General features: G+C 34.0%; 1 protein-coding gene across 8 annotated transcripts in view; it reads left to right on the top strand.

The window, feature by feature from the left end:
• Positions 1–23,854, top strand: part of LOC121418919 (protein enabled homolog) — a 79,774-nt gene extending 55,920 nt beyond the window's left edge. For 3 of the 8 annotated variants that reach the window (XM_041613126.1, XM_041613127.1, XM_041613119.1), the window contains 10 exons: positions 4,958–5,015; positions 6,242–6,312; positions 9,556–9,959; positions 10,471–10,614; positions 11,625–11,697; positions 12,125–12,200; positions 13,868–13,987; positions 15,523–15,594; positions 18,594–18,733; positions 19,489–23,854. In XM_041613126.1, coding sequence (XP_041469060.1) covers positions 4,958–5,015; positions 6,242–6,312; positions 9,556–9,959; positions 10,471–10,614; positions 11,625–11,697; positions 12,125–12,200; positions 13,868–13,987; positions 15,523–15,594; positions 18,594–18,733; positions 19,489–19,517 — 1,187 coding nt within the window. In that variant the 3' untranslated portion in view covers positions 19,518–23,854. The remainder of the gene's footprint in view (positions 1–4,957; positions 5,016–6,241; positions 6,313–9,555; positions 9,960–10,470; positions 10,615–11,624; positions 11,698–12,124; positions 12,201–13,867; positions 13,988–15,522; positions 15,595–18,593; positions 18,734–19,488) is intronic. The other 5 variants (XM_041613120.1, XM_041613121.1, XM_041613123.1 and 2 more) reach the window with 5 other exon arrangements.
• The last annotated feature ends 2,198 nt before the right edge of the window (positions 23,855–26,052 follow it).

Below are 26,052 nucleotides of genomic sequence, written 5' to 3'. Positions count from 1 at the left end.
TTTACTGTACCTAAAATCCTATGAAATATCAATAACTCACACAAATTTTCAGTTATGAAATAGAAATATTGCTGAAAGACATCAGCCATCTATCCTAGCAGCCATTTCCTATTCACAATACTCCTTAATTATTTTGCTGTGTTTCAAATCAATCAGAGCCATGTATTTTATAAAGTGTCAGTCAGTTACAATCCTTAATTATCACTAATAAAGCTGAACATCCTATGTTGATAGAAGGATTGAGACAGATTTGCGATATCTCCGCTTCTAGATAGAAACCACACTCTGTTGAACCTCACTGGCTCTTGAACCACAGAAGATGCTTTTAAACACAATCAAACACCTAAAGTACCTGATAATTTCTGATCAGAAATTCTACCCTGATCTAGCTCTATCAATGATACCCCTTTCATACTGACAGCTGAAGTGGAGTTGCTCCGGAGTCCAGAAGGAGTTACTCCACTCTGGAGGACAGTTTGAAAATTCTAGGGTTATTTTGTTGTACGGCCAGCAACATCAACATCTATTATGCATGTTTGTTCAAAATATTTTCTAGCTGTGATGTATATTCATGCATTCATTGTTTTCTTGAAAATTCAATGCGCTTCTCTTTGCATAAAAAGGACATTGTGCAAATTTTTTGTTGAAAAAATTATGACACTAATGGATTTCCATAGAGTTACGATTGATTGGATCAACGTAACTCTTTGTACAACAGGGCCCTGGATTCAAAGTGGAGTACTCAACCCACTTTGAGAAGGGGATTACAAACGCAGTTAGCCTGCACAGGAAGTGCAGTATTGCCTATCTAACGCGTAAATTCATTCATTTCCAAAATAAAAAAAACTTTCTTAGGGATTTTTCCAAGTTTACTGGTCATTTTGCGGTGTGAATGCAAATGACATGAACTTATCTTTGGTTCAGTGCTCAGACACACCTATCAGGGGTTGCAAGTAACTTGCCGAGCTAGCGATTTTGAAAGAGCGTACATTGTGTGTGTACTATGCTTATTTGTAATTTTTAGAACTTTACCCAAAAGAGGTTAGGTTGGAATTTATGCGGAAAATAATTATCTGTCATTTTGAAGCCTGAACAAATAGTTGTAATTTGATGGGAATGTTGGTGATCAAGTGGGTCTGAAAGTGCTTCTTATTAAATCTACTGACTCTTGTACCACAAAGTCTTCAGCGCAGGATGATTCCCAATTAGAGAGGATTAGCACTGTATCAGTGAGACAAAAATATGAATGCTCATTATACTGTAGTTATCCTAGTGGAAATGGATTATCTGGCTCGGCTGATAATCAATGATTCTGAAGTATCCGATTCCATTGGACGTGAATTAGCTGTTGAAATGACAGGAAATGCCTATGATATGAATATTGGCATGAAATATATGTTTTCTGTGAAGAAGAATGGATTATATTGATAATGGAGTGTGTAGGTGGATTAGATACTCTACAAAATTTTAAAAAATTTAATATTTTGTAGACTGTATTGGGGTATATTATTACCATAAAGTGATTATAGAGATTATCTTATATAATGGAAGTGTAACTTTTATTCAGGCTCGTGTTGTTTTCTACCTCCCCCGCCTGCCATATAGGGAACTTTTATCATTTGATGTAGAAATCATTCAATAATTTCAATCAGGAAATTATGGTGTGTTTCACAAAAAAGACTATGATATGAATATTGGCATGAAATATATGTTTTATATGAAGAAAGCAGTCTATAAGTAGAAATAACAACTAAAAACATACAAAAATATATGGAGAACTTTTTATCGCAACTTGATTAAGGAAAAAAAATCAACTATTGCAAGTCAGACAGTTTGGTAATACTAAGTGTATTGAGGCAGACCAACAAAGTGCTTTTGTGCATTTTACAGGAGTTTTTGACATTAAACATAGTATAATTATACTGTATTTTTAGATGCTGCCATTTGATTTTGATTGGCTGCTAACCATATTACTAATGCAATTTCCATCAATGCTAAGTTTCATGCAAGCAGGTCCATGTCTTCAGTAGATATGAAATTTGAAAATGAAAAGACTGAAGAATCAAAACTCTTCTATCAATTTTAAAGTGGGTTGGTAAATGTGAGTAATACCTCGGTCACATTTGCTCTACGACGGCCGTACGCCGAGTCAGAAACAGCTGTTTTAACATTTTCGGTAACAGCTACATATAGGTAGTTTGTATAAAAATGAATAAAACGGCTGTTTTTGACTCGCTGTACGGCGACCGTAGAGCAAATGTTATCGAGGTATAGTTGATTATTTGGTTCTATAGAAATTAGGCCTACATATTCTCATATAATAAATATATAAAACCAAGTAGAGACCGCACAGTCTAGATTTTTCTTTAATATAACAATAATGTCTGGTAATCAATTCATTGAAGAGGTAATATCAACCAAAGACAAAAAAATGTCTTGAATTAATTGAATACCAACATTGTCATGACTTTGCAATATGTAAAGTGTCATTGTAGGATATACTGTATGACAACAGGTTCTTTATATAGAACACTAATAAGATAGAATATATAGTCCGCTATAGATCATCTTCTAGTTACTTCATCACATTGTCACATACCACAAATACATAGCCACCATGCTATTAGTCATGCTATGGCATCTTAAAAGTCAGCCGTCTAGAACTTCTGGTCTATCTTGGTCGGCGCGGTAATCGTGTCAACATCTTGTTTCTTGCATGAAGGCGATATGATAGGAAGGAAAGGTGATGTGTGGCCAGAGAGAGAGAGCGTGAGAGGTTATTTTCACTTTGTGATGTCATTGTTAAAGTTGTAGGCCTATGTAAGGGTTCCCAGCCCATCAGGGAATTTATTTTACTTTTTTCCAGTCAGAAAAATCAGGGAATTTGATAAAAAATAACTCAAATCAGGGGAAATGCCTTTAATGAGGGAAAAGCCTGGAAATTTTGATCAGCCCAAAAGTCGAAAGCACAGTAGTCCGTCAGACTCTATTATATTTTGCTGCATATCAAAACAACATCCATGTAATGACTGGTTAATAGTGGTACTAATTAGTTTTACATTATTGTTTTTATACTGAAAATACATGTAATTCACTGCAACAACCTAAAAAACATGCGAAACTGGGAATGGGTTTAAATAATTATCAGGGAATTTTTAAACTTCATCAGGGAAAAATCAGGGAATTTTGTTTTCTTGAAAAGCTTGGAACCCTGCTATGTGTTTGGATTCAATGGGCCCAGGATCTGGGTATGATAAATCCTTGGTTAGATGAATGCCCTGTGATGATCACTTGTAGGCCTCTACTTGAAGCAGAGCCACACCATAACTGACACAAGGCAGGAAACTTCTCAGATATAATTGATGTATGTACTTTAGCTTGGCAACTGGTAGGAAATGGCCCTCGTGAACAATTTATCAGAAAATTACCTTTCTTTGAAAACCAAAACAAGAAGACAGAAACATTATATAGCTAAAACTTTGCTTTGCATTGACATATTTATCATTACATCAAATGCCAAGATGCTGTAGCAATTCTAACCGATCAAATGGAAACATTTTCCAGTAATGGTTGCATACTGTATATGTTGCATTAGAAGCCAATCTTGTTTCACTAATTCATTATGACATGACCATATGGTATTGATAAATCATTTTTATCCACCAATTTGGTGTAGTACAGCAAGCCCCCCCCCCATCAGGGTGTTGGTAATAGACCAGCCTATATGCCTCAGTTGCCTTACCAGTTAAGTGTAGTCCATCGACCATCTCTATCCCTCTGTGCAAATTAACTCCTTACACATACCCTGGTATCTGAAGAATGGAAAATATTTTGAGATGATAAGGATGCTCATCCTTGAGCAATAGTCAAGGAGAAATACCACAACAGATGAGGATTACCCCCCCCCCTCTCTGTCTCCCTCGCTTCTAGCCCCATACCCTTAAAGGTCAAGTCCACCCCCCAAAAAGATTATTTAAATAAATAGAGGAAAATCCAACGAGCAAATTGCTAAAAATTTCATCAAAATCGAATGTAAACTAAGAAAGTGGATGACGTCATCAGTCTCCTCATTTGCATACCAACCAGGATGTGCATATAACTGTTTTGTGAAATTAAGCAAAACTTTAAAATGTCGTAACTTTCTTATTTTGCATCCGATTTTGATGAAATTTTCAGTGTTATGCTTGTTGGATTTTTCTCTTTTTATTCAACTCATTTTTTGTTGGGGTGGACTTATCCTTTAAGTTTGTATGAAGTATGTCATCTGGGTTACGTATTGAGAGGGGTGTAATGCAGTCTGGGTGTCATTCTGGTATTGATGATGATAATTTTAACAAAAATATCACCCCCCCCCAGCTTATGTTGTTGTTGTTTGATTTCCTGGGGGAAAACATGTTTTAAAGCTTCATGGGGATGCATGTATTTTGTCAATGTTTATTATTTAAGTGTACAGCATCAGATAGAAAGAATAGCCTGGAGCGTTGTGGCCCAGTGGATTAGTCTCCGGACTCTGAAACAGAGGGTTGTGGGTTCGAATCCCAGCCATGGCGTAATTTCCTTCAGCAAGAAATTGATCCACAATGTGCTGCACTCAACCCAGGTGAGGAAAATGGGTACCTGGCAGGAATTTATTCCTTGAAACGCAGCGCGCGTAACAGCTGCACTGCTAAAGCCAGGGTAATTATGCTTCATATACTGTTGAGCGCTTAGAGACTTCTGACAAAGTAAGTATTAAGCGCTATATAAGCAAGTATAATTATTATTAGCCTGAGAATTGCTCATTTTCTGTTATATATGTTTCCTTTTGACCAATTTGTTTGTGTAGCTGATATATATTTGATTCTTCATCTCTTTCATATGTATTTATTGCAATTTTTTGTTCATTTCTCTTAGTTATTCTGGAAATCTACCGCACTTCTTATGATGTATATTTATATTTTTTTTGCAAATTTTCCAGCTCCAGTACAAGTACCACCTAGTGCTCAGAATGGACCTTCACAAACACAAAATGAAAGGTGAGGAAATAATTTAACTCTAATTCAAAACATTAAAAGGTATGGTCTTTTGTTTACCATGGTCCTTTATAGTATCAGTTTGGTTTGAACAGTGTACAACAGGAAAAGTTAAACAAACATTAAAGTGAAAGTAATGTGGGAGAAAAGATTAATTTAAAACACAAATTCAGTGAATAATGAAGGCCAATGAAGGCCTTGTAACATATAGCTTAGTGTTTGATTGATGGCTATGATTTACAATTGATTACATTGATCCTTATGTACCACCATGTGTGTAAATAAATTGCACGACCAATCATTAAGCTTCATGTAACTGACCCCATGAGCTCCTCTCTCATTTGCTTACTTTATGAATATTGGTGACCCAACAGTGGTTTTTTGCAACAATTGCTGCTGTCTTAATTTTTCAGAAGACATAGCATTATGGGGCATGGCTTGGAGAGGTTTGGATTCAGATTTAGTGTTAGCTTTGGAAGGTTGGTAGTAACATAGTCTGAAACAAAAAATCAATGATTCAGCTGAAAATTAAATCATGATTCATTGTTAGCTATCCTGTTGGTCAGGTAGAAATGGCCAGAGATTTATAGGAAAATGATCAGTTATTATGATATCCTCGATGTCACAATAAGGTTTGACCATATTAAGATTTTTTCCTGGAATGGTTGGTTTCCTTGATTCTTATACTTCTGTGATAGGTTGCTTATGTTAAGGCATGGTGAATGGCAAATATTGATGATTTGTCACCTTTTTGGTTATTTTTTATATCCACTTTGTCCAAAAAAGGGTTCATGTATTTTTTATTTATATGTAAGGAAGAAATTAAGTTTCCCTCTCACTCATTGAAAAGTACTAATGAAAAATTCAATTTTTTCATTTGAGGTTGGCCTAATTTGTAGATTTTCCATCGAAGGGGAGCAAATGTCATGGTATCATAATATAATAACTTCAAATTTCTTTGTTGACAGACAAAACTCTGTAGAGGGTGATGATGAAACAGTTGTTCTTAGTTGAGATAATTAAAACCAGACGTTGTATTTATGTGTGATTATGAAACATTGGCAAACATATTTGCAGAATTCAACACAGGGCCCCCATAGACATATTTTGAGAAGTTTTATTGTGTCCATACTGTCATAACTGTACTGTTGGTTGGATAGTTGCGCTACAGCTGAATAGTTAACTGCCATCATGATGAATAATGGAGGATATGTTACCTTTTTGTGTAGGATGTATAACCAACAGCATCAGCATGATATGAATAGGAGAAGTGGAAACATGGACACTCATTCAATGCCAGGTATGTAGAGATTATGTTATTCTGAAATTATCTTTCACCATATTTTAATTATCATTGTGATCAAAAATGTGGTACACCATTAGCTTAAAAATACATATTTTACTTGCTTGCTGGTCATGGATTTTGCACACTTCAGCTAATCCCAATTAGACCATCAAATTTTGTTATGACTAAAATTAGAATAATAAAGATGAAAATGAAAATCTTTAATATTTTTTTCAGAATTCAAAATCACCATTCCAGCTGTTCAAGTCATAGTAGTAAACTTTTAGGTCAAATAGAGATCCTCTGAGACATACATACTTTTAAAGCTGATATTTGTACATCAAGATATCCATGTTGGAATTTATGCCTACCACTCTAGTACCCCTTTCATAAACCCAATTATGCGGCTAATAGCAGCATAATTTGGTCGTAAAATTGGAGGAGGACAAGAGTTATCCGCATTACTCTGATGCTGCTATTATCCGCATAATAGCAGCATTGGGACAAGATTTTGAGTTTATGAACGCATTTCCAAATAATGCGGATAATTGCCATGGTGCGGTCACAAGGTCACCCTTTTCCAACACAACCGCATCGGAGGGGGCATGTCCAGTTGTCATGACGATTATCCGCCTTTTCAGGATGGGCGCTCGTAAAAATAATGCGGCTTATTTTCGGAGTTTGTGAACGCAATTTTTATTGAATTATCCGCATTACTCTTAGGCGGCTAATTGGAGGATAGGTTTATGAAAAGGGTATACCATTTAGAATTCTGATAGGTAAAAGATCTGTCTGACAAACATCAATTTTTTTGTTGCTTTTTTTTATTGCTTTAACTACTTGTCATTCTGTCAAAAAGGACACATTTTCTACTTTTGACATGGGTCATTCTAAGCGAAAAAAAATATCTATGCATAAGATAATCTTTCATTTTGACAATTGATTTGTAGTTGATCAGAAAATAAAGATTAGCTTCAATAAGAAGATACATCTACCTGTTTTACTAGATTAAGATTTCATCTTTGCTGCTCCAAATTTATTGTCCCTCAATATTTTGACAAGCATGCACCGATCTCATCAATGCCTTCCTGCCCAAGTGTAAAATGGATATTACCAAAATATGCAGCTTTCAGAATACCTAAAAAAATCTTAAATTTTAACTTTATCAACTCGAGTATTCAACTCAGCATGTGTTCATCTATTGCTTGATGTACTTTTTTTTTCCTTTGTGTCTTCCTGTCTTAAGTCAGGTGTTGTGGTTGTGATCATATCATCTCACCACCTGCATCTATGCCCTCTCTAAACTCACATTCATTCATGGGATGTCATCTTCGGACCTTCATTGAAAGATTTATCATCAGATAATACTTTGGAAATACTTAAGTCTTTATGTGGCTCGACTACAATATTCCAAAAAAGGTCAAAAAAGATTTTTGAGCTAGCATGTTCAAAAGAAAGTGAAAGTATGACCAATTTTCCATTCAAATTTAACCGATTCATTAACACTAATTGACCATCATGGCATTCTGAATTAAGTATATCAATAGAGGAGATTAATGCATCCAGTAACTTGAATAGAGTATATAATTGGTAATTTTATTAAATGTGAAAAACGGCTATATGGCCAGATAATTCAGTTGAAATGGTCCATTTCATATTCCAGCTGTCAAGTTTTAATGAGAAGAATATTTGATGAAATTCAATATTCATCAGAAGTAAGGTCTTCTGTATACCAATTGGCAAACTTGACACATAGGATATATGATTTTGTTTATATGCATCATTTCTGTCCACTTGATCGATGCATCTTTTACTTTGGATTCAGTTTGGAAAGAAATTTACTTATCTGTCAAGTAAGGTACATTTAATATTGGATAATATATAAATGCATTATGTAATTTTTTTAAAGGATTTTATACCTTTGGTGAATTTGTATCAAAGAAATATTTTCCTTTGGTTAGAATCCGAGTTTAAAGACATGCTGAATTATAAGATATCTTTGTGAGTCGGTGCGTATGATATAAATGATGTCTTTAAAGAATTGGATGTAAAGAATACAAGAAAGGGAGGAGAATATTTGTTATGGAAATCTTGTTAAGCTTTATCCTGATAATTTGGATTACTCTGTTAAAACTTCCGAAACATGGCCAGAAATTGAATCGTGGGTGGCCATTGCCAAGTTGAATTCATTTTGTCTTGGCAGCCTTGTTTTCTTACTCATCTTTTAAAGTATGTTGGAAACCTTTGTTGGGTCTCTGTGCATTTGGAAATGATCAGTAGATGCAGCCAAGTATTCAACCACCTATGCCTATGGGCCTACATACATATCCTGATCTCTGTTTATACATGCTAGTGATCAATATATTGACATGTAGGCCTAATCATATTGTCAAAAATATAGGTGCCATTCTTTGGAGAAAAAAAGACCTGATTAAAGAAAAAAGAGAAAATTCAAAATTTCTACGCATAATTGATCTGGTTTTCAGAAACTTTTTTAACGTTAATAACTTTATTAACTTTATTTTTGGTTATTTGTTTTTCAATCAAAATGTTGTCTTCTATTCTTTGTACAGTCATTTATACTGATTGGCAAGTACTTTTTTTTCAAGCGTAGATCCATCTGATAAAAAATATTAAACTGTTGTGAACATTATTCAGGAATTTTCCAGATTCCCTCTTTACAGAAGTCCATGGTGGTTCTTCCTAGAACATACCAAAAGAGAAGATGACCATGGCCATTAGGGTATGGGCCCCCTACCTAGTTTTAAACCCTAGTTCCTTTACAAAGACAGCTGACTGCTGCAACTGTTAAAGGAACAGCCCTGCTATAATTGTTGGTTATTATCGGTCAAACCAATCCGTGGTGGTAGATAATGCCCTGCCTTCCGATGTAATTGACAAACATGGCTTTGTTGTTAATCAGCAATTTACATGTATATATCAATGTCAGGGATGCCAGATGCAATGCCAAGAGCTAATAACAATGAAGACCGCTTTTTGATGATCATTCTGCCATAATGACAATATTGAATTCCAATAAAAGAATTTGATGAAAGGAAAGGCATCACGAAATAATGCTGAAAGGTATATATTTTTTTCTTCAAAACTTAAAATCTTGGAGTTATAATTTGAACAAATTTATCAAAAAATAGAAAATCACCAAACACAGATTTCTTTAAGAAAAATGCTATCTAGCCATTATGTTCATCAGTTATTTGACATGATTGACTTACAAAGTATACTTTTCTTTCTGTACAGCTACCAGACAAAGTCCACCAGAGCCACCTGGCCCTCCTGCTGTACCCAAAGCTCCTCATGCACCCCCAGCAGCTCCCCCTGCTGTACCCAAAGCTCCTCATGCACCCCCGGCAGCTCCACCAGCTCCACCCCAGCCTCCAGCAGCTCCGGCAGCACCTCCAGCTCCAGCCGCACCTCCGACTCCACCTCAGCCTCCAGCAGCTCCACCGGCCCCAGCAGCAGGTCCGCCTGCCCCACCAGCACCACCTGCAGCAGGAGGTGCAGGCCCACCCCCTCCACCACCACCACCAGCTATTGGAGGTCCCCCTCCTGCACCTTCAGGAGGAGGAGGAGGTGGTGGTGCTCCAGCAGGAGGTGGATTGGCAGCAGCATTAGCAGCAGCCAAATTAAAAAAAGTTAACAGGGTATGTATCTTGTGAATGCAGTGCACTATCGAACTTACATCCTTGACTTACAACCTATTGCAGAAAGAATCTCACAACCAAACAGATAAAATGCAAGACTCAAATGGACTATTCTGATTGATTGGAAATCCAGTTGTATTTATATTTTGGATCTTTGCTTCATGCCTCATATCGTACAGCATTTACCATTTGCTCAAGATTTAAAGTCAGTTTCCCATTCTCAAAGTATGTTTCTGTAGATGCGAGAATACTGTATGTCTGCAGTTCCTGTATGATTTCTAATGGACATTTATTTTACCTAAATTTGTACTAGAAAATATAGTTGGCTCTTGAAGAATAAACTTATTGAGAACACCTTTGTGCTGCTTGTATCAGAATCTCTCTAAATTACAAGAAGTATTGACATACTGTATTCGAATGTGAGAGAGCATGATGGAATGGGAATCGTTTCCAGTAAGAGGCATAGTTAAATGATCACCATCTTTTACTCAACTTTGAATTTTCTTGACAGACTGAAGTCAATGATAGTTCATCATCCAGTGCAGGAGGAGGAGGAGGAGGGGGTGGTGGTGGTAGCCGACCACCGCCATCAGGGGGTGGAGGTGACTTCATGAGCTCTCTGCAACAGAAACTAAACCAACGCCGTCAGGCTTCGGTAAGTTCATAAATTCTCACCACTGTTTCCTCTTTTAACTTCATTTGATAAAGATGAAGAAAACATGCAGTGATAGTGGGTATTATATCACTTATGGATGCACTGGACATTGCGGCCTGTATTCTAAAGTCGGGTGTAACTTAGACCATGGTCTTACTTTGTACTAAAATTATGGGAAGCCAAAAATGTCTAAAATTTGATTTCATTGAATATTTCTTATGTTTACCATGATCTTCCCTAATTCATTAATGGTGAAGACAATTATCATATTGATATTTCCAAGACAGTAAAGAATGATTTGAGAGTCAAATTAGCTGATAAATTGAAAATCTGTTGTAGATATTTATGTCACAATTGGCTATCCATAGTTGAACCTCAACTTTAAACCAGACTTCGGAATACGGGCCTGCAAGATTGGATATTTCAAAAAAAAATCAAAATCTTTAGTATCTGTATTACTGAAATGTCTTCATGCAGAACATATGGACAATAATAATAATAATAATACATATGACTTATATAGCGTCTTTTCCATTTTGATTAAATGCTCAAGGTGCTTAGAAGAGAGCAAAACATAAAAGTAAAGAGAAGTAAGAGAAGTACAAGAAAGGGTAAATTAAAAATGAGGAAAAATTACTGTCTTCAAGTGAATAAAGCTACTGCATTTTGGTTTTCATACATGCTTCCGTATAGGTTAGACCTTAAAACCCTTTGTTTAGTATGATTCTGATAAACCAAAGGTATTGGAAGTACCTCCCTAACAAACTGATAAACCTAGAGCAGAAAACAAACCTTCATCTTTCGGACCTACTCATGAACAGTTGTAAAATATCTGGTATGAAAGAAACAGGTCTGCATCAAGAAAAGTTCAAGCCACTCTTGGCCTATTCTTTGAGCAGGAGTTCAACTCAGTATCTTGAAGAAATTCTGTTTGCCCCCAAACCGCTTAAAAGTCATGACTTTTGTTGAGTTACTGAATATAATTCATCCTTTTAAAAATAAATTTTCAGGAGAATCCATCATCAGCATCAGATTCCAGTAGTAAGCCATCAGGTAGAACGTCGCCCCCTGGAGCTCCGAAAGGTAGGCATACCTGTTTTGAAATGAATTCACAAGTGCATTTCTGTGTGGATACTTATTTTCACATATAATCTGCCTGTTATGGCTAAAATACACAGAAAAATGCAAAAAAATAAATGCACAGTGAAATAAATGACCTGTAGTATAGATAACATTGTAGTATAGATAACGTCTTGATAACGTTGCACATCAGTTTCTGACTGACACAAGGAGTCAAAGTGATGCCTTAACCTTTCATCATGATGTGTAAACAAGATGTAACTTTGCTTTCCCCAGTTCCTGACGTCCATTGGAAACCAGCATACAAATTTCCGAGACCAGAAATACAAATCTCATATTCTAATATTGAGTGTATTAGTCATTTATTTTTGCAATGTCTTTATGAACAAAATTTAAAAGGTTTACTGTTTGTTATTTTTTTTTGTTGAAGCTACTTCCAAACCATGGGAAAGAAAAACCAATGGTGTCGACAGTACCACTTCTAGTGCCTCTCCTCAACTAAACCGGTAAGGATTTATTTATCTTTCCCTCAATCACAATGGAATTATATTGCATGCTACACTAGTACACATTCCTAGAACTGAAGATATCTAAGATTTGATGAATGAATCACTTTTTTTTGTAATCCCTGGGCACATTTATTATATTGTTAGTGCAAAGACCTAAGTATCTTGTTTTCATTTACTGATATGATTTTGTCACCTCTATAATCTCTTTTGTGATTTCATTTGGATTTTTTGTTGTTTTGTTCATTCAGTTATACCATACAAGCATCATCATTGCATGATGTGTTGTGAAGCATGATTTCTGAATTAAGATTTCTTTTGATGAGTTTCTTTTTGTTTTGTTCATTACTCCCTATTTGAAAGATATTCAAACTTCTCTTGAGTTTAATATTGGTTGTCATCTCTTCAGTTTTTTTTTCTAACCTGAAATTTCCACTTTTTCTCACATTTGGTGATGTAAAGGGGAAAATTCTTTTTAACCTTAAGTTTGGTTTGATGAAAGCCAAAACATTAGAGAAACCAATTAATGACTTGATAGAATTTAGAAATACTTAACACACATTTGAACATTGGTGATTTTTTTTTCATTGATTTTTTTTATTCATTTTTTTTTATTACTTCCAGTTACTCAACCACCAAAGACTTAAGATAAATGGGCATAATTATATCAATCTTCAAACACGGAGGAAGTTATTAAATTTAAGAGGCAAATGAAAGCTCTTTTTAAATTGCGCCCCATGTCAGTTTGAATAATTATAATTTCTCATATGTGAATAGATGTTAATCAAGCCCATAGATCGGTTTCTTTCATTTTGTGGTTCAAGTAAAACCATTTTAATGTAAAAGAGGTTTTCTCATGATCACTACCTAAATGTAAGTCATCACTTTTTATCTTTCTCATTCTTATTAATCCATTTCATTGTATATTAATGATGATCCTTATTGTCACAATCATCCTCATTAACATTGTCACGACTATCAATGTTATATCTAATAATGACCTATCATTATCATCATCGTCATCATCTTCTTCACCATCATCATCATCTTCACCGTCATCATTACCATCACCACCATCATCATCACCACCACCACCACCATCATCATCATCACCACCACCACCACCACCATCATCATCATAATCATCATCGCCACCACCATCATCATCACCATCATTGTCATCATCATCACCACCACTACCATCATCATCTCCACTACCATCCCCTCTATCAACACTCTTATTGCCATCATCACCATTGTTACTGTTATCACAACATTCACAATCAATTATCATCATGCTCATTTTGCCTGGCATTATGAATCTTATTACATGTACTTTCAACTATATACCACTTAAATAAATATCACTTTAATACCACATGTATTCTTACTAACATCTCATTTTTCATTATTCATCCATTTCTTCCTTTGAAACTCATCGAATCCCATGGTAAACTTTATTCAAACTCACCATCCATTATCCTTCACATTTTAACCTAACTTGTACTTGGTAACCTCCACTGGCCTTCATCAATGTCATCATCGTTGTCATGATCATCATCATCCTATTCATCCATCTCATTTATTATCATCCTAATCATCTCCACCCTAATTCTCCTCCTACAATGGAACACCCCTTTCCTATCCTCTTGGTATACCCAATATAGTCCTCCTCCTCCTCCGGTGTCCAACCGAAATAGCGTTGATGGTGTTCGGATCATGAGACCTCCCTCTGGTGTTGATCAGCACCAGACCAACAATCCCACATCTCCAGGATTTTCAGGAGGGTAAGAGGCTCTTTGACCAAGGTGTTTGGGTCTCATGCATATAGAGGCTGGTGGTGGGGTTATGTATACACATTAAGGGAGTTTGAAGGATTGGTGTATATATTGGCATCAAATTAGGTGTAACTTCATAGGGCCTATCTAAGCTGGAGGTGTCCTTAAGTTTATATCACTGGGTAATTGTCATTAAAAACGTCCTTGTGCAGTTAAACAAGTTCTTTTTAGAGTGCTGAAAATCCTACTATCAAAAGTTTCTCTCCCTGATATTTGACAAAGGCAGACATTGTTAGAAGCAGTTCAGGCACAAGATTAAGGCATTTATGGGATAGATGTGACAAAAATGATTACAACATAATGGAAAAAAAGTTATTAAAAGCATTAGATCTGTAGTCCAGATTAAGAAATCAACCTTGATTTTGGAAGATTTATGGTTATCCCAAAGAGTTCCATGTATTCTGCCAGTATAGATTTAATGATTTCAGAGGAGTCTTTCATGTAGCACTCTGTCATTTATTTTCACTGACAAAGTTACTTGCAGCCAATCAGATGCAAGGATTTCAGAAGCTTATTAAAGTTGTCAGTGAAAAATCAATGACAAATCACTTAATGAAACATTCACCAGGATTGCAATGCATTTTATTCTTGTTGAAAATTCTATTTTGTCAGTGAGGTGAAATCTTCATTGCATGTTGTCCTATGCATAACTTTTCACTAATTTTGTTTTCACCCCACGCATTGCACTTCATTATACCTGCATATCCTCCCTTGCAAACTTTGTGTTGGATGGACCAGTTCACACATGAATCAATTGATTGGAACTCTTCAAGCTTTGAAATTTACAAATTGTTTTCGCTCTCTTTTATGTTGATAATTTTTTTTGTATGGCACAAGTTTGATTCTAATATGAACTGGTCTGTTCATGCTCACAGCTGTTCACACTGCTAATCATGGTTTGTAGTTATATTTTGTTATTTCCTGTAATTGATGTAATTAGAGCATGAATGAATGAATTGTAATTGCTATTTTACAGATGATTTTAACAGAGACATTTATCAATGATTGATCGACAGCAGTAGATTATGAATGAGTTCTTGCTGATCTATATGTTGTCTGTTCTAGCATGTTTAATGTAACCAAATATAATGTGCTTGTATTTGTAAACTCTAATGAAAGTTCCATATCCTATCCCATTTTACCTCATTGAATGTGTGTAATATACACACAATATTGGTCATAACCATAGCAAATGCGGACAATCATGCAAATGTTTTTTCCTGAGTCTTTTTATTTGGCTGATATTTTCATTGTTTAAATCTCTTGATAAAATTCTAGGAAAAGATAAGAAATTATTTTTAATGTTTTATGTTTATTGCACCTGATCTTATTGAACTCCTATTAAAAGGTTGTGTCAAAACATGAATTTGCAGCATTGTCTTCATTGTTATATATCTCTACTTGTATGACTATATATATGTGAAAACTGTGTTATTCTGTGTGCTTTAGTATGCCTGTGCTTTCATGTTACATATTTATACCAGTGGTCGGCTGCATGGCCCGCGACCTCAACCAACCAGTACCTCGCCTGGTAGTCAGTCCCCCAGGCTTGGAGGGTAAGACAAGTCCACTGCATGCTATACCCACTAGCTGGTGCTTATGTTGGTTTCTATTATTTTGCACCTAAACCTCAATATTCATGTGGTGGTTTTGCAGGCCAGTATTCACATAGCAATCATGGCAGTGAAATCAAGTATGATGATTGAGCGTGACTGTGTATATTTGAAAACTAAATTTCACTGAGGAATTCAAGTCACGTTTCTACAGAGTATTACATGTGTGTCAAAATTTAATTAACTTTTAATGATTTGATTGTCATGTTTAAAGTTTGCTATGTGAATATATGTCAATAGAAAGCTTCCAACTGGTCTGGTTTCATGTTGAATCCTTCACACAAAAATATTGTTTGATGAAAGCTGAAATCAATACTTTATTTAGTAACATTTGAAAGAGATTCCTATCTTCTGTGGTATTATCCCGGTCTGACAACCATTTTTTCATGTATATATATGCCTTAAACAAGATCCTTTTTGCACCCCAGCAGAATTCTGTTTTCTTAAAATTAGATTGGGTAAAAGAAATCAAATATCAGATGGATGTATTTGACTGCAAGAAATTTAACAATATGAAACCGATCCTTGTATGAAAGCTTTCTTCCACCAGCACCTTAGATTTTGCATATGGCATTGCTCAGAGTTGTTCACATCATGATAAATATCACCTTATTATGCAGGGCTCAGTGTGATAACTTAATTGATTTCTTCATTGTTTTTCTTTTTTTCATGCTGGACTGCTAGAGAATTTATTACAATATATTTTACATTGATTTAGTCATACTTTGTAGTCTCAATTTCCATTAATTTTGTTCACATTAATTTGTATTAACTTTCTTTATTTTTTCAGTGGCAGGCAAACTTTTAGTTTGTCCAAATATTCTTTTGATTACCTATGTTTTCTTTATAATAATAAATTATTCATTATGTATTCTTTCTTTATAAAAAGTGAATTCAATATAATGTTTCTAGATTTGTAAGCATTATTTTGTGGAAGATTGATTGCTATTTTATTATTTTAAACCCCCTTTTTTAATTGACTTTCAGATTTCTCCTATTGAATAATCCTATGAAGCTGTGATCATTCATAATTTTTTTTATTCTGCACAGAATTAGGGTTATCGTATATATATTTTGATATAACTCCTAAAATCTCTTCTTTAAATTCAACACATTCTATGTAATATATTATAACATGTATTTACACTATCTGTCACACACATACCTTTTTACTATATACAATTACCTTCTTCACTCTGATATCAACATGTGTTCATGCACACATGGCATAACAATTATGTATACATTAGTACCCATTCCTATTCAATCATACTATTTGAAAACAAGAATTACCAAATATCAGTATTTTGAATGTAAAAAAAAAATAGCTCATATTGAGAATCCCATTTGAATTTTGTTAGCAACCATTAATGATACTTATGTTAAGTAAAATTATCTTTAGTGGGTTTATTTTGTCAGTTTTCATGAATATTTAGTGCTAAAAATATGTATTCCTGACACTGACATGTATAGGGTGAATTAACAGGCATAAAAGAAAAGACTTACATGTAAACATGTAAGTAAATTGAATCACCACCCCCCCCCCCAAAAAAAAAGCAATAATAATAAATGAATAAAAAATTCTCCAATTATCTTTACCTTCACTTTGAGAATTATTTATTTTTGTTCAAAGAGTTTTTAGATTTGTAAAGGTTTTGATCTTGGTTCATTTATTATTTTACTTTATTCATTGATGGTTTGTCAGAAATTAGTATTTTTCATTTGCAGGTGAATTCATATGAACCTTGATCACAAAATGAACGGCACAACTAGACAAAGATGGTCCTTAACCGTAATTCATTTGAAATTTGTTATTTTTATTGGTATTACAAGGACATAACTTTAGATTGTTAATATTTTGTTTTTTCACATCACTTTTGCACAGCAAATTTGCATAGTTTACAAAAAGTTTGTCTTGAATTGTTTTAGACCATCTCATTGGAAATGATTTATGTAACATTGGTAATGTCTTTCAAACCTTTCTATACAAATAGACTTTGAAGAATAGCTCTGACAATCGAGCATCATTTAACATGCAATCACACACCTTTTGATAGTTTACTATCTGCCCTTTCACAAGAAAAAAATTGTAATTTGAATGATGATTCCAGTGAAAAATGAGGCTAATGACAAATATTTAGCTTGTGTGAAGCCAAACTAGAACATGATTAGAATCAAGATTACCCGTCACAGTCACGATTACAATAGCAATCATCATTACAATGATGATTTAAGATTCATGTGTGAAAAGCCCTAAGATATATGGCATAAGACTAGTTGGAAATTAGAAACCCTAGAATTTCCCTATCTTTTGTTCAACTTTTGTAATCTAACTATGTATATAGGCTTACAGATGTATTTTAACACCCAACAGCTGTTGCTGTAAGGCTGTAATTGCTGGTTAAATTTGCCCTTATCCCACCCTGCCTTACCCAATCCTGCCCCCACTCCACAGCATCCTCTGCCCCTGTGCGCCACCCCTTCCCACCCATATTGTGCTTTTGCAAGCCCTTTGAAAATGGAATCCTTATTAATGGAGAAGAAACCTGTACCTATGATTTGCAAATTTTAAGCATTAATAATTCCTGTTGGCAAATTTGATGATTTTTTTAGTTAAAAAAAGGCCTGAAATTTATTGCATGGCTAGTGTTCTGAAAAAAAAAATCTGTTAATTTCATTATCCTAGAAATGGGAATCTATTTTGCCACTATTTTTCTGTTGGTGTATTCTTTGCAAAATCTTCCATTAGTGCATTTTTGTGCCATATAAAGCAATTTGAAATATGTTTTTAAAATTGCAGAGTGGATATAAATTCAAAGATGCAATCATTTTCAGAACACCAATCCTGGTCATTTATTATTTCAATGTAAATTGTGTTTGCCCTGAAATTATTTCTGACTTTATATCTTTTCTTCTCCCAATGATGTTGTCGCCCTCTATAGACGAAGACCATCACAGCCTGCTGTCAATGGCAATGCTGGAGGTGATAGTCAAAACTCGCTGGATTATGAGAAACTTAAACAAGAGATCCTGACAGAAATGAGGAAAGAACTACAAAAGACCAAACAAGAAATCATTGATGGTAAGAAAAAATCATTTCATCTCCTAAAACTTGCGAGGACTGAGACACTAAAAAAAACCTTTCAAAACATCGTCGTAATATTGAAAAGATTTACTGTGTATTCAGTTGTGAGCTGCAAGAAGTGACAACTGCAGTATTTTAGAAATATAACAAGATAAATGTAAGAACCCAGTTCAAAATTCAAGAAGTCAGAAAACAATTCTCTCTGTAGTAGAATAAGACAAAATAGCTGTTTCATCTTTGAAAAAATTACATTCACTAATTGACCTGAAGGTTTGTACTGATTCATTAGATTGGACATCAAATTTCAAACACCATTTACCCCTTGTATATAAATCCCTCTTTACCACCCTTTCATGTTCCATCAAGTAGTTATAAAGATTATAGTTGATCTTTTGGCATCTTTTTTTTTCAAAGATGAGCTGCTTTTTTGTAATGTACGTAAAAATACAGATTTATTGTTGGTCATTTGGCTCTATTTTTTCTGTACCACGAATACATTACATTTCTCCCCGTAGACTCCCTAAAGTGCATATGGTCTGACAAAAAGCTGTTATGATAATAATTATCATATATAAGTGAACATACAGAATAAAAGATAGGATTTTATTGTGATTTGTAAGCTTTACTGCAATGTTTAGTGTTGAATTAATCTTGTACGATTTTTCTGTGTTATGAATTTTCGTTAACTTTAATAGCAATGATTATTTCTATCCCTGATCATTTATCTTCTGTCCAATTTTCATCACATCCAGCCATCAAACAGGAATTGAGTCGAAGGTAAAGAAAGCAAGTGACCACATCCAGGCCCTTCCTATTTTATCGTCCACCCTTGGTCTTTCGCTTGACTCTTGGTGACCACCAGATGAAGATGGATAAACTAATATCCAAGACAAGACTCTGGGAACTACAGTTTGTTCCCAATACAATGGGGATGTCACTGTGTAATAGACAGTATTTGATGGAGATTTACAGAGGAGGAAAGCACTCTGCATCAACACATGATTCTTGAGTGTAGAATATGGATTCATTTATTATTCAGACACAGGATTTGCTGACATATACCTTATTTTCATGATTATATGCACACATGGCTGTTCTGTTATCTTTCTCAGTTTTATAGCTTTTCTCTTTGAATTGCATTTAATCAACAGATATTCTGAGTAAGAAGATGTGTCTAACTGGAGATACTCTGCTTTAAGCCATTGAAAAATATCTCCATTCTCATAATTTGAGTTAACTGTGAATCCTTTTTTTCTTCATCTCTTGTGAAGCAAAAAATATGAGAATAATTAGTTGCATTAAAGGTCTAATTGAGTGTAAGGCTGTTTTATATGAATTCATGGAAAGTCATTATTGTCTTTTAGATTTTTTTTGGGACACCTTATTTAGATTATCACATATTCACAGTTGCAATCAGTGCATGTTTTTTTATAATGTTGATTAATAATCAACATGTTATTTTTGAATGAAAGGAGTTGTGAAACTAATTTCTAAATATTTTATCTGCATGGGAAAAATTTATGAAGTATTTGATAGTATTAAGAGTTTGATAAAAAATGGTCAATAAAATCTGTTAAGTTTTGGCCCTAAATCCTCATGATCTCTCATTAACACAGTGAGTATGCGAGTCAAGTGATTTTAGGTTTTAGAATTTTCATGTGTTAACATTTCTTGTCCATTTTTCAACATTTGGTTCTAAGCTTTTTTCTGCTCATGATATATGGAGGGTATTGATTTCATTCTCCTTTGCAGACAATATTTGTGTGTATGTGTGTGTTGTAACATATTTTATATTTGAATTGGTTGTATCCATGAAATAGTCATATTATTTATGGATTTGATACCATTTGATAAAAAACTAATAGTTGATTAAATTTGTTTCCTTCATGAAATATTAATTATATAACTTCATGGATAACTAATCCATGAAACATATATTGGTATCATTTGGGTCTTAATTATTCATTTCAATACATCTATTTGTATATAAATAAAGTATCATATCCACAATGCAAAATATATTAATTTTTTGTTAACTGTAATCACACGCATTGAACAATATAAAATATGAAATGAATTGAATCATAGATTTTCATTGGCTTCATTTTACATTGTTTGTATAACATATCTTTGTATAGGCTGTGTGTTTTTATTAAAGAATGTTTTCATATTGCATTTGCCACAAAGTTACAGTAATCATATCACTCTTCTATTATCTCTGAGGTTTTGGAATAGGAGGGGTATGGGTAATCTAGCATTAATTTGGAAAATGGTGCCTATTTTTAATACAATGTTGGTATTACATTTGTTTGATTGCATTATTTAGAAGTAAAAAAAAAGCCATGGATATGATGAAATGAGAGCCAAATGTGTTCCTTAAATGTAACTTCAGTTTGTATTGACAAAATCTTGGCTTATAATTAGAGAACATCTAATGTAGAATGGTAAAAGAAAGAATCTTTTGTTTTGTGTTGAAAAATATCATTTTAATGTGAAATTTGTATATGTCTTGTATTTATTTATGCAGCATGTGAAACAACTTTTACTAGGAATAATTTACCTATGTTACTCCTTGTACATTTATTCATGCATTTTACAAATCTACCCAACTTGCTTCTAATTTTGAACATATTTTGGCATATATCTGAGCAATACTAATTATATATGAATATGAGCCAATGATTTTTTTTTCTGATTTCATTGTAATTGTGATGTGTATATGTTCATGTTAATCAATATGAGTTTGTAGAGAAATATATATATATGCTGGAGAGTAGGTGAAAAGCTGTTTCCTCTTCTAAATGTATTTATAGTTTAGATATGTACATTTGATATATATCCCTCCCAGTTATAGCCACACATTCTCTTGATGGTTTTAACTCTCATTAGAAAATTATATCTTAATTTTGTTGAATTCATCTGATGAAATTCATGAATTACACTTCAGTATATTTGAGACACCAAAAATAACTCCAATTCAAGTCAAATGTGTTTTGTAAAAATGAGTGGTTGTTTTACATTTCCACATAGTCAATTGGGCACATTAACTATTGCACTTCCTTACAGATTACTCTTTAGTAACTCTCAATTTTGAAACTACAGGGAGGTCCGAAGAAGCGTTGTAATCTAATAGATTAATGGAATTTGTAAGAGCCTCATGAAGAATAGTGTTTGTAAGATTCTTTATTCTTTTAGATCTCTTTTGATTTCATCTAAAAATTTTGTTATATGGACAATGAAAGAAAATTATGAACGTGTATAGAAATGAAAGGTGGAACTTGGTCTCAAGTGGTACCATGTAAATCTATGATTTTTAAAGAAGAGGCAAATATATTCGTGAAAATAAAAATGTGGCGATATATATAGCTAGGTAAATTGTACTGTAGAATAATGTAGCCAACTTGGTGCAGCTTTGTATCATAGCTATAATCTCAGCCCATTTATTTAGAGTGATATGTATATTGATCATGTTACACTATGTGTCTTTGTATGTTTTTATAGGTATGTTTGGAGGAATTAATAATTCTGGTGTGCAGAAATTTGTCTTCCTTTATATGTCTAATCTGAACACAATTTTGGAAGGTTATTTCTGAGAGAAACGTTTTATATATATTGTATTTTCACCAAAAAAAAAAACACACACAATTACTAATCATGGTAAAATCTACTTTTAAGAATTAATTTTATGTCCACTTGTTGATCATAATTTTTGTTATTCCAATTGTAAAGCTTATCTGAGTGTAAGGATAGTGGATTTGTTAGGAATACAACAAAGATGGCAATTGAGATGTAATCATACTTGTATGATGGTCAATATGACAATCAAATTCAGCACTGCTAGAATTTCTTCATTTTGGACAGGACACTCAAGAATAGTATTTTAGTTGCTGATAAATACAATTCTACCATTCTTGATGAAATAATAATTCATACCCTACCATATATAGAGATTTCATAAAATCAGACTTGCAGTTTGCTGAAACTTTTGTATTGATAGAAGTAGGAAGCAGTATTTCAAAGATTTGTAATTATTTTTTTTTCTTGCTGAACTTGAATTGACAATTTATCATTCCAATTTTTTTATCACAACTTAGTGTTCCCGAGCTTCGTAGCTCCCACACCCCCTTTTAAAATCAGATGCCTTAAAAATTGTGATATTTGCTGCAATTATTGACATGCAAGTAGGAGGACTGTGAATTAGTTTGAGTAACTAGTAATTGATGTTTGGATTACTATGAATAGATATTGTATGAGGAACATGAACAATGATTTAGCAGGGCATGTTAAGGGGGAACTGGTTATGATGATTTTTTTTGGTGTGATGTTATTTGTCATACAGAAAGTGAAGGTATTTTGTGTGATATATAAAACTATTCATCCCCATCTTTACATTTAATTCCAATGTGTAGGCAAATGTTACATCAAACTGCCATCATAAGCACAGCTCATTTTACTTGAAATATTATGACAAGCCTTGGTTTTGAGATCATGGCAACTTATCAGATAACAAGGATCCACATAGTAAGAAAAAAATGAAATAACTCACACAATTTGTTCCAGATGTTTGTATAATAACAATATTTCAATATATTCTTTTTAAAATCTGGATAAATGAATTATAATCTAATCTAACACACACTCAGTATCAAATCTATTGCCCTGGGTGTGTTTATGGTAAAGGTACCTCCTGTGGGATGATTCTTACCATTGCACTCGCTGATAACGATTATTTGTATATTTCATAATGAAACAGAAGATCACAGTATGGTGAAATGCTCTTTATCAAATAACCAGCAATCATGAACTCCTCCCCCTTTCATACTCAATGCATCATCATTGTTAATGAATTGTCTTTAGTCTGTTAAGTCTATAAAATGCTAGTCTGTTGTTACCTACTTCATAAAATCCTCATAGATACACTTCTCACTAAATTGATGAATTCAGAAATAATCTATTCTTGATTGATTATGCAATGTTTGTTTAAATCTCGTAGTGTACCTAGCTGTCCTAGGTTTGACTTTGTCTCGTTTACTATGTACATGCTGTAGTTGACTGCACATCAGCTGCAAAAAAAATATTATAGAAATAAAGTCACATAGCTTCATTTTTGCTAAGTAACATTTTGTGTGCTTTGTTTTCCTTTTTTTTGTGATTTTGAAAAATTCAGGAAATAGTAGCTACAGTCTTTTTCAGTAGAATTCTAAGAACAATAACATTTAGAAAAATTATTCTAAATTGAAATTGATGCATTTTGGTGTTGTTTTTTTTTTGTGGTTGGATATGGCCGACTGTAAAATGTATATTATCATGGAGATATTGATACTTTTGATATCTGTATGGTATTAAAATGATAAATAGACAGTGATAATGTTTCTTCGATTTCAAGCAATGTCCCACTCTCCAATTATCTTATGATTAAGATAGTGATTGTGAAGTTACCCCTTAACATAACATGCCAAGCCCCCCCCCCCTTCACATGTAGATAACAGTGTGAGAATTGCTTCGTAGTTACACGCATTTGGTGTGATTCACCTGATTTACAAAACTGACCTGGAGAACGGCATTTTTTGAGAGAGGTATCAGATGATAGCACACCTCACCTTCTCTAGCTTTGGTACAGGGTAAATGTGAATCATTATCAGACATCTGAGCAGGGCAACTTTAATACATTATTGCCTGGTTAAGACTGGGATCAAGTGGTCGGTCTATAAGTTTGAATTTGTTTAACCACCGACAAATTTATTGCCCGCTCAGGAAAGTATGAGAAAATGCGTGGAAAGGTAGCAGGCAATACGGCAGAGCCAACATCCGGGTATTCTACGCGTTTTTGAACTGCGCAGTGCTGTATGTCAAGTTGAGACAAATACTACGTCCCCAGGCAAAGCACGCATCATGTCAATTGCGTCACAATGATAAAGTTCAGAGGCCCAGTCTGCTCAACAAAGATTCCCATTCTTAAACTTTAGAATATCTAGATTTTCATGATTTTTGCTCTAGATGTCTGATTTGGTTAGTAACAATATTGACTGGGGGGGGGGTGGGGAGGACATATATCGCCCCGAGCCCAGTCAATATTGCTTTATTATATTTGAGTATTATCCAACCTACCCATCTTAAAAAACTTTTAGTAGATATGATCTTTTATTCAACCGCTGATTCTAACATATCTAGACCCCTCTCTCACCAATACTTTATTTTCCAGTAATAGCTCTTTGAAAAATCTTAAAAACTTCAGGATTTCAAAATGAACCTACAGACAACTAGAAATATCACTGAATGTGATTAATACCACCACCCTATGGCATTACCATGCTAATGGAGTTTCCAACATATAAAAATGAATCTTGCATGTCTTTACCCCAAGATGTTTATTTGTGCCTACTTTCATAAACACTTGCTAATAACTGGGCATGTAGTTTCATCCACAAGTATATTTTCCTGGATTTTTGGCCATTATATGTGGTTACCATAGCAACTTTCTGATCAATTTAAAAAATGTTGTCTTGCACATTTTTACCTCAACACCAGTGTGTGTGCCAACTGCCAAATTTCATAAGAATTGGTTAAAAATTGAGGAAGTAGTTCTGATGTGCAAGATTTGGAACCGCCAGACATGTATGCAGATTTTTCCCGTCAAACTTTAGTTTGGTGGGGGTACAAATATTTACTATCCTTAAATTTTCAGCCCATTCCTTGCTTTGGAATAGGTTTTTATCAATTGGAAAAATCATGAAGATATTTTATTTTCAGGCAACAGATCAAAATAAATTTTAATGGAAAATTGCAAGATTTATTCTGATTTATTCATTTTCTTATCCGGGACATACACATTTATACAATCTATTAATTAATTGGAATAGTCATAGCCACATTTTGGGGGATTTACAAGCAAGACAAGCTTATGATTTGACTTCTTACACATGTAATAATGTCATGTCATGTTTCCATGCTATCAAATCTACAAAAATACAGGTAAAAATGCATAAATAAACCTTCAATAAGCTCAATATTTGCCCATGTCTAAGCAATTTTACATACAAGATTAAATGCAAAATGTCAGTTGAACTTCTTCATATGGTCCCAATAGAACAGGTTCTGCTAAGTTAAAATTCATTTCAGTGTTACGGTTAATTGATTTCTGTCCTTGTCAAAAACAAGTTATTGGGTTTCACTTGGCATTGAACTAAAAAAAATTGTATTCCTTCAACCTTTTTTATGTAGATGTTGTTTGAAGGTTTGCATGGTGGCATGTACAATTGCTGATGTGGTTTACGGTACACCATGTGGAGTGTTATAGAAACAGTGGATAGAAGAAG

This window comes from Lytechinus variegatus, chromosome 7 (assembly GCF_018143015.1).
Source record: "Lytechinus variegatus isolate NC3 chromosome 7, Lvar_3.0, whole genome shotgun sequence".
Lineage (NCBI taxonomy): Eukaryota > Metazoa > Echinodermata > Echinoidea > Temnopleuroida > Toxopneustidae > Lytechinus > Lytechinus variegatus.
This window is presented reverse-complemented; position numbering and strand designations above follow the sequence as displayed.